Raw genomic sequence first — 9,567 nt, 5'->3', positions numbered from 1 at the left:
GTGAGGACAAGCAGCTCTCTCGGGGAAGGAACGGCCTCTGCAGCCTCCCCAGCTCTGACGGCTCACACCAATCACCACATACAGGCAGGAAGAGTCAGTACTTCATTTTTACTATTTCACAGTTTTAGCAAACAAATCAAGGTGCAAATAGGGTTTATTTCACATTAATATATTAACTAATTTTTTGTCAAATAAATACGGAATCTCTTTAAACAACCATCTCACTTTGTGGCCAGTCTGGAAGCAATCAAGAGCAAATCTTCGTGCATCTGGACAGGGAGGCTGAAGGGCCTGCATCCAGGGAGGACAGGCTGGGGGGCCTGCGGCTGTGGTGGTCGGCGCACAGGGCGGAGCCTGCTTCTGAGCCCACCCCGCAGCCCCGAACAGCACCACGGGACAGACATGCGCTCCACGGCTCCTAACAGGAAGCCGCGTGGAGATGGAAAGGAGATAAGCGGGAAACCAAATTCCACAATCACTAGCAGAGAGCGGAGGGGCCTCCTCCCTGGCTGTAGGGGTCTTTCCCCTAATGTCCCCAAACCCCGGAACACGGTCCAGCCCCTGAAGCCAGGGGTGGCAACAGAATGCCCACAGACAGGGTGGGGGGCGGCTGGGGGCTGGGCCGGGCTGAATGGAATGTGAGCTGACGTCTGTCAGAACAGTGGCCCTCCAGGGTCAGACACAGACCAGCGGGAGGAATGTCAGCAAGCCCTGGCGAAACAGGCAGGGAAGACACATGGCTGGTCTCATGAAGCTCACAAGGCTGAGTGTAGAATTCCTATCAGAATGTGGGGGCTGCGCTGTGGTGGAGGCGGCGGCCAGAGAGTCCCTCCGTGGGAAGGAGAGTGAAACAGGAACCACAGGACACGCTGTGCTCCTGAGAGCTTGAGATGGTGAGAGGAAGCCATGGCAGAGCCGGCATGGGAAGCGGGGGTGCCAATCCACGCTTCCCAAAAAACGAGTTCCTGGTCACTATTTATCATCAGCCCTGGGGAGAACAAGGTCCTCCCTGACCCCCCAGCACAGATGCAACCAGCCCCACGGGGAGGGGGAGGAAAGAGCCATGAGGACGGGAGGCAGGGAGGCGGACGGAGTCTACTGCGTCTTCTTGTCTTCTGGGGGGTAGTAGGGAGGTGGCGGAGGCTGGCTCTGAAGGGGAGAAAGAGCAAGTTAGAAGGTTCAGAGTGAGCTGAGGTTTCCCAACTCCTAGCCCGTGTGGCTGAGGGGCGGCACTTCCCACTCACCGTGGGCATGTAGACGTTGTGTGGGTTGCCTGGATTGTAATAGGCACTGGCAGCTGCTTCTGCGGCCTTGGCCTCGGCTACGGGAGCAAATACATAACAGGTGTCAGCAACTGTCCTTCATCCAGCGTGGTGAGTCCAGTCCTCACACCGACGACCCAGTCCATCAGCAAAAGCAGCAGTTTCCTGAGCAGCAGCCATGTGGTGGCACTGTCCTATCCAGTCCCTTTATATGCTCTACTCCACGGCACAAGCCCACAAGGTGGTCCTGTGATCATCTCTTTATAGCTGACAAGACTAGGGCATACCAGGGAAGCCACATTACTAGCAAAGGACAGAAGGGAATGGAATCTGCCACTAGCTCACCACCCTATCGGTCCCTTGGGGTGGTCTCCGGGCCAGGGGGTCCTTTGGGGCTCCAGTGGCCTCCAGCCAGTCTCTGAGGCTCTCCATAAAGCCCTGGAGAGGAGAGGGCTGGTCCCGAAGGACTGCCAACAGCCCAGGGGCCTCACCTGCAGGAGTGGAGGGGACATCAGGGCCGCTGACTGGAGGCTCCATGGGTCCAGGATAGGGTGGTGGCGGGGGCTGCACGTATCCCATGGCTCCATCCATCATGGGAGGTCCTGGATAGAACTCTGCTCATAAGAGTGACAGGGCCTCAGTGAGCAGCCGGCCTTGCCCCTGAGAAGGCCACCTCCTGGAAGCTGCCCCAACTAACTCCCTGGGGCCACCTTCCAAGCCTCTGCAGCATCTGTTATTTCTGAAGCGGTGAAAAACCAGGTCTTCCTTTTGCATCCCCTGCCTGGAAGGGGTGGTTAGTGGGTGGGGTAAAGGGTGGGCAGCAAAGGACACACTCACCAGGTGGGGGCGGTGGATAGGGGTAGCCAGGAGGGCAGGGGTACATTCCATTGGCGACTGGTGGGGGAAAGACATAGGCCCCGCTGGGCATGTAAGGGTACCCATAGGCTCCATTGGGGGCTTCACCTCTGGAGGCTACAAGTACAAGGGGAGAGAGAGATGCTCTGAGTGTCACCTGCCTTGGGGCTGGGAGAGGGCAGCCCCACAGATGCCTAGGAGAGCTGCTGGGTCCTGGGACTGTGGCCCCAGATGTGCCCTCCCACCACTCCACTCTCCGCCCACACTTGGGTCTGCCTCAGTCGAAGATGCGGCGAAGGGAGAGGATGCAGGATGGGCAGACGCCAGAGCTGGGCAGAAGGGGGAAGTGACGACGGGGTGGAGGGAAGCCGGGGGGCTAGGGGACAGAGTGAAGGAGCCAGGCGGAGTGGAGCACTTGGGAGTTTAAACGACTGCTTGATGCAGTTCAGGGGTTGGGTTTTTTTGCTTGTATGAGGCCAGAGCAAAATGTCAAGTCCAAACAGCTTTGTCAGCTTTCTGTACACCTGCTCAAGACAGAGGAAGCCCAGGCTCAAGACTGGACAGTAATCACAGGCTTTCTCTGCACCGCCTAGCCCTGGCCAGCTGGACCCCAGATACTCTTGGTGCTTACAAAACAAAATCAAAGGGAACAAGGTCAAATAAAACCCCCACAGAGCCAGTGTGGCCTTGCCCCTAATTTTTAGAACATGGATACCTTGTGACGCCACCTGGAGCATTCGCTGTCCAAACTCAATGGCGCCCCCTGCTGTGAAGGTCAACTTGTAGGAGGCGGAGCCTTCCCAGCCGCCTAAGAACCGACAAACACAGTGAATAAACAGCGAGGAAAACAAGTTCTGTCCGAAGGGATGGCTTGTGCCCTCTCCAGCACCCCATCCCATTGCCTAGAGGCCAGCTGGAAAAGGCTGGGACTTCTGCCTTCTTCCCATGGCTGTTTCTTGGGCCTGTCGCTGGTGCTGGCCACCAGGCCACCTGGTGCTGCAGGCTGGCCTGGCTTCTGCTGTGCAGTGTCACCCTTGGAACAGGGCCTTCTCCTTGGAACAAGCTTGCCCTCCCAACCCCAGCCCAGTAAGCGCACAGGCACAAGGGTGACCTGGTTTGGCTTCGCAGCAAATGCTGAGCAACGAGGTTCTCTCCAGCCCCAGTAAAGCACTTAGCAGTTTCCTGGGAGCAAGCACACTTGGCAATAACTAATGTTCAAGTTCAGGGCCGATCTCATCCTGAGGGGGCCAAAGGCAGACCCTGCCTCCTCCAGTTTGGCTTCAGCTTTAAGAGGCAACCAAGAGCCCCCTGACAGCAAGCTTGGGCCTGGCTGGGTGTGCAGATCCAGGGTTGTCACAGGGGCTTCGGTGTCTGCAAAACTGCAGGCCACGGAACAGGGCCCGTCCAGTCTCCCCGGGGGCAGCTGCCTTTGCTGGGGAACAGGACACAGCTCTTCCTCACATCCAAAACCTGTGCACACTGCCCAGTGCACAGGAATTCTTCTCAGTCATTCCACTGACTTCACTTTTTCAAGAGGTGACTCAGCTGACAATCTGGCATTTCCCAGTGCTGCTGGCTGTCCAACTCGTCCTTTTTCTGTGGTACTAGGGACTGAGCCCACATGTTAGGCAAGAGCTCTACCACTGAGCTACACCCCCAGTCTTTTTTATTTCTGAGAGGGGGTCTTGCTAAGTTGCCTAGCCTGGCCTCAAATTTGCAATCCCTCTATCTCAGCCACTCAAGTAGCTACGACTATGGAGTTGTGCCCCTCTGCCCAGTTCTAGTGGGGTTTTTTGGTTTTCTTGCAGTACTGGGGATTTTAACTTAGGGGCACTCTACACTGAGCTACAGCCCCAGCCCTTTTAAATTTTTCTTTACTTTTTGATTCAGGGTCCTGCCAAGTTGCTCAGCAGGGACTCAAACTTGTGATCCTTCTGCCTCATCCTCCCTCAGTGCTGGCATTACTGACGTGAGCCACCATACCCAGCTTCAGGTGTTTTTCTTGAGGATTAGTACAGAGCTGGGAAGGGGACAAAGCTAGAGCAGTGAGAGTGAGTGTCCAAAGATGATGTCCTCAAGATGGCAGTCAGAGGCCTCAAGAGGGGGCAGTGCCCATTTCTGTTCCTCAGCTCCCGTTACCTACCTCCTGCTTCCGCCTTCACAGTTCCCTTGATATAGTTTGCGCCAAACACAGGCTGCTTGATCTCACAGTCCTTCATCAGATAAAACGGCATCATGAAGGACTGCATGGCATCCCTCCCCTTGGACAGAAAGATGACCTGTGGGGAGAGGACAGGGGCCATCTGTGCCTGAACCACAGCCCACTGGGTTATCGCTTCCCACCCGTTTCCTATGTGTGATGAGTCTGCCGCCAGTGCTGAGGTGGGCAGCCCCAGCCACGGCCAAGAGGCCCAGGGCTCAATGCAGGAGACACTCCCAGAGGGAGCTCCACAAAGAGGCCTAGTGCAGCCTCAGGAATTCCCAGGAAGGTACCATCACCAGCGGTGAGCAGGACAGATGCGTTATTTAAGTGGTGGAGGAGGAGGCAGATGTGGTGCATCGCGAAGGGCCCTACAACACAGTAAGTCTCTGACCTATGAGCGAGTTTTGTTTCAGGAGAATTGTTCATAAGTCCGACTCGTTTGTAAGCCAATAGTGGGTCTTACACGTCTGTGCAAGTTTCTGCCTCGGATGCTCGTAAGTCGGGGACTTACTGTACCAGAGGAAAGGGAGGTGGGGGCAGGGCAGGCAGGGCCCCAGGAGTGGGAGGCTTGGCTCGAGCCTTGCCAAGAACGATGGTGCAGCCTCAGCCACTGCGGCCACTGTGACCTTCCTGCAGCCGACACTGTCCAACAGCAAGAGCTCCTCCGCCGTGCACCTGGACAACCCCGGGGGTCTCAAAACCACTGGTCAGACTCAAACGAACTGAATGCAGGAACTTAAGCTCCCAGCGATGGGGTTTCGAGAGTCACTGGATCTGCTCATCACGGTGACGGAAACACAAAGATGTGCTCCCCTTCCTCCAGTCATCTGCAAGTCTCACCAGTGGGCAGCCACAGGCAGTGACCTCTTCCAGAGACTCCATTCATACTGCCTTCTCAGAGCCTGTGTGGCCAGTTCTTGGGCACGGCCCCTTCTGCAGTCTGGCATTTCTTGCTCTGCTGGGCACTCTGCCCAGTTCAGAGGCCATGATCAAGCCACTGCATCCTGTTTATATTTATCATTCTGGATGTCCACACAGGCCTCTCCAGAGACTCTAAGCTGGAGTCATCCGGGCAGCTGCACCCAGCTCTAGAGCGATTTGTGGCAGCAGCACTGACATTTGCATAGATTCACTCTCAGCAGTCAGCTCAGCTGCACAAAGAGCCCTGTGGTTCTAGAATCGAGGGGCATGTGACAGACAAATAGGCAGAGCAAGGCACTAACATCCACCAAGGTTCAGAGGCCACCAGACTCATGAGGCTGAACCCAAGACCCATGTGACCCTCCAGTCCAACTCTCACGCTGGCCAACTCACCCGGTAAGGGGTAAGGTACACAGTGCCTTTCTTGGTCCCTTTGAAGGCTTCTGGAACATTCCTCATGTCATTGAAGGTAAGCTCCACATGGTCATAGGACATCAGGATGCTGTGATGAGAAAAGCGAAAAGGCCCTGATGAGACAGGTGGAGAAGTCACCTATCGCTCCCAGGCACTGGCAAGGTTGCTCCGCACACTGTCTCAACTGGGTTGTGAGGAAACCATTAATACAGTCATGGAAGAAACAAGCAAGTTGGGGTCTACAGGATTTCCTTCAACCCTTTACACAGCCCCCCAGTAACCAGCATCACAGCACAATTGCAGGGCTCCTGGAGACACCCTCGGACCCATTCAGGTGGGGTAAATTACTTAGGTTCCCTCTTCTAAACCCCGCCCCATTGAACCAGGAGTGCTGAGAGCTACATCGCTACATCGCCAGTCCTTTTTGTTTGATTTCTTTTTTCTTTTCTTTTGAGACTGGGTCTCACTATGCAGTTTAGGCTGGGCTTGAGCTCACTTTGTAGCCCAGGCTGATCTCGAACTCACAAGGATCCTCCCACCTCAGCCTCCTGAGTACTGGGATTACAGGCATGCACCACCATGCCCAGCTAGGGTCTCGCTATGTAATTCAGGCTGGTCTTGAACTCCCTATGTAGTCCAGGATGACCTCAAACTCAACATAATCCTGTCTCATCTTCCTAAGTACTGGGATTGCAGGCATGGGCCACCACACCAGGCAGTCCTTTTTCTTTCTTTTTTTTTTTTTTTTTGTCTTTTTGAGACAGGGTCTCATTATGCAGTTCAGACTGGCCTTGAACTCACTTTGTAGCCCAGGCTGGTCTCGAACTCTCAACAATCCACCTGCCTCAGCCTCCCCAGTGCTGGGATTACAGGCATCCACCACCATGCCCAGCAGTCCTTTTTATTTCAAGACAGTGTCTCACCAAGTTGCCCAGGCTTGCCTCAAACTTGTGATCCTACTGCTCAGCCTCCCAAGTATCTAGGATTACACACACACACAAGCTACCACACCCAGTCACACTTCTGTTTCCCCTTTTTTTAGCCACTCCCTTTTTATTTTGGTTTTGTTTTTTGTTTGTTTGGAGACAGATTACCATATATAGCCCAGGTTGGCCTCAAACTTACAGGGATCCTCCTGCCTCAGCCTCTTGAGTGCTGGGATTACAGGCATAGAACACTACTCCCAGCTAAAGCATTTCTAACACGAGGCAGACTTTTATTTTATAGCACTGAGCCCTGAGCTAAGTAGGAGACACAGCAGGACAGATAAGATGCTTGTTCCAGAAAAGTCTCACTAAGAGAAAAACAGTCCCAAGAGATGGTACTAAATGGCCTCAAAGGATTTTCCCCAGGACCAGGAACTGGCTCTCACTTAGAAATGCAACAAACTAGTGAGCAATGTAATGTTTCTCTGACTGCATGATAAGAAAAGTCCAATGCACTTTGTTCCATTCACTGTCCTCCTCCTGCTCCCAAATATCACAACTTTGTTGACTGGGTAGGGTGAGAGAGAGAGCCAGCCCAAAAAGGGGGCAGTGCAGAGGGCAGAAGGGACTATCAGGACTAGGCTGGGCCCATTAGCGAACACGCGTGGGACGCAGACAGCATTCTGAGGCCTGGGTCACCCTGGTCAGGCATAGGCCTTCCTCTTCCTCCAACTCATTAAGCATTCTGGGTTTTGGCCTCAGCTGGGCCTAAACTCTTGACTCTACCATGTCTTCCTTGAGGACTCAGGTTCCTCCTAAGCTTCTCTGCCTTCAAAGAGCAATTCAGAGTCAGTTTAGCTCAACCCAGCGCTGCCTGGTCCGATTCTCAATGCCCAAGGAGTGAGAGAAGGGTCCAAGGAACACAAATGTCAAGAGGACAGACAGAATGCACTGGGGAAGGGGTAGTAGAAAGAACTTTTAAACTGGGAGACCACGGCTCTGGAGAGTGGTCAACAAAGCAGTCGTTTCCCACTGGAGTAGGGAAAAAGGCAAACAGGGTGTGGAGGCCCAACCTAGAATCCCAGCACTCAGGAGGCTGAGGCAGGAGGGGATGGCCTGGAGTTCGAGGCCAGCCCGCTCCATAGTGAGTTCAAGGCCAACCTAAACTACATAACCAGACAGTCTCAAAACACAAACAAAAACAAAGACAGAGAGAATGTCAAGAAGCCTGGGTCACCGTGTCAAGAGACTAACCTTTCTAAAGGACCCACACTCTTCCCAGGAACTGTGTTAGGGACTTAACAAATGTAACCTATTTAATTTTATTTCTGGGGCCGCAGTTTTCACTTGGAATATGAGAGATTCTGGAATCTACCGGAAGGCTGTATAGGGGTAGCTAAGCTTATTAACTTTGGGACCAAATTCCTTTCCTGGAATTCACCTCTTTGTGATCTATTTAAACTCGTTGGGCCTCACATTCCCTACCCGGATACGTGTATTAATAATTTCTGCCTCACCAGATTTATGTACCAAGTAAGGTAGAAGAGTCGCAGCGGCTGTCGCATAGTAGCAAGATAGTAAACGCCCAATAAATGGCAATTATTTTTGTTGAAGTCCTCTCCCAGACCTTAAAGTCATGGAATCTAGGAAAGGGTTTAATAATGACACCCCCCGACCCCGGCTCCACTTGCCCCAAATACCGCCCCGATCCAGCTGCCCGACATCCCCATCCCCCAGCTGATCGCAGCATCCGCCGCCCCCACGGCAGACACTCCTCCCTGCAGCCCCGCCCGGCTGTTACCCCCACCCACCCGCGCTCCACCAGCTGTCTCCGCAGTTCATTCCCCGCCGCCCACAGCCCACTGCCCACGCCCAGAACAACAGCCCTTCGCCTCTCCAGGATCCTTCCGCAGTATTTTCACCTCTCCGTGTTGTTGACGATTACTCCGCCGCCCTCCGAGTGATTCTTGTTAAGCGCCATGGTCTCTCGGAAAGGGGTCCCGAGACTCGCAACACAGTGCGCCTGCGCTCCTCTTCAGCCCGCCCCCCCAGTGGCGTCGTTCTTATTTCAACCAGCCAATCATAACTCCTGCACGGAGGCTGGGCCAATCACTTGATACCGAGTGTCACGTGATAATAGTTTACTCCCCTCTCCCCCCAGTTGATCCTGCATCACAAACAAATTGAAGACTACAATTCCCAGCAGACCATGCTCCCACAACCTCTGGCTCTCCCTACCCTGAGAGTGAAGAGATGCATTCTGGAACTTGTAGTCTTTTGGATGATTGGTTGAGCTTGACACTCCACCCCGCCTCCTCAGACGGAGATTAACAGCTCTTCCCACTTGCATTAATTCTTTTTTTTTTCTTTCTTTCTTTCTTTCTTTCTTTCTTTTTTTTTTTGTCTTTTTGAGACAGGGTCTCACTGTGTAGTTCAGGCTGGCCTGGAACTCACTTTGTAGCCCAGGCTGGTCTCGAACTCTCAAAGATCCTCCTACTTCAGCCTTCCGAGTGCTGGGATTACGGGCATGGTGGCACACGCCCGGCTCAACCTGCATTAATTCTACAGGCCCCGGATGTGTGCTAATCAAGCACACTCGAACACACTATAACATAAACTTGGTGTGCGGAGCGCTGAACAATCACTTAAAGGGACCCTTCATTCTCTTGATAGACTTTTTCTTGAGAAGTGAGAAGGAAAACCTGTGTGTGTGCTCTGCGCCTCCCCCGACCCCCAGCATTGGGTAGTCAGTGCAGTCCTATCCATTAACGAAAGACCGAGTTCTTTCCATGGAGTAGTGGATGGCTGAGTGAGAACAAACAGCCCCTCCTTTAGTAGATGTGCTGCCGAAGCGAACACACCGCCACTCTTTTAAACTCAGATCCTCCAGGTGGGCTGCAAGAACCTGTATGGAGAGTGAAGGCCGGGAAGCCGGGTGTGGTGGCGCACTCCTGTAATCCCAGCCCTCAGGAGGCTGAGGTAGGAG

General features: G+C 53.7%; 1 protein-coding gene across 2 annotated transcripts; it reads right to left on the bottom strand.

The window, feature by feature from the left end:
• Positions 1–91: 91 nt before the first annotated feature.
• Wbp2 (WW domain binding protein 2) lies at positions 92–8,651 on the bottom strand. 2 transcript variants are annotated; one of them, XM_005407477.2, is made up of 8 exons: positions 8,504–8,648; positions 5,635–5,743; positions 4,261–4,396; positions 2,833–2,925; positions 2,100–2,234; positions 1,754–1,876; positions 1,245–1,321; positions 92–1,149 (listed from the first exon to the last, which is right to left on the bottom strand). In XM_005407477.2, the coding sequence occupies exons 1-8, from the start codon at positions 8,560–8,562 to the stop codon at positions 1,096–1,098; spliced, it is 786 nt and encodes a 261-aa protein (XP_005407534.1). In that variant the 5' UTR covers positions 8,563–8,648; the 3' UTR covers positions 92–1,095. The 2 variants fall into 2 exon arrangements, with proteins under 2 accessions (XP_005407534.1, XP_013361508.1); XM_013506054.1 differs by lacking the exon at positions 2,100–2,234 and having other exon boundaries at positions 94–1,149; positions 8,504–8,651.
• Positions 8,652–9,567: the final 916 nt, after the last annotated feature.

This window comes from Chinchilla lanigera, unplaced genomic scaffold, assembly GCF_000276665.1.
Source record: "Chinchilla lanigera isolate Chin_1 unplaced genomic scaffold, ChiLan1.0 scaffold00105, whole genome shotgun sequence".
NCBI classification, from domain to species: Eukaryota; Metazoa; Chordata; class Mammalia; order Rodentia; family Chinchillidae; genus Chinchilla; species Chinchilla lanigera.
Note: the sequence above shows the minus strand (reverse complement) of the source record. Positions and strands in the feature narration are given on the sequence as shown.

Bases quoted from the DNA above. Each gene is read 5' to 3' on its own strand.
- Wbp2 (XM_005407477.2), bottom strand. From the start codon at position 8,562: ATGGCGCTTAACAAGAATCACTCGGAGGGCGGCGGAGTAATCGTCAAC. The intron at 4,397-5,634 runs GTGAGTTGGCCA...CTCTCCCCACAG, and splicing joins TGTACCTTACCCCTTACCGG to GTCATCTTTCTGTCCAAGGG. The intron at 1,322-1,753 runs GTGAGGCCCCTG...TTGCTCCCGTAG, and splicing joins TGTCCCCTCCACTCCTGCAG to CCGAGGCCAAGGCCGCAGAA.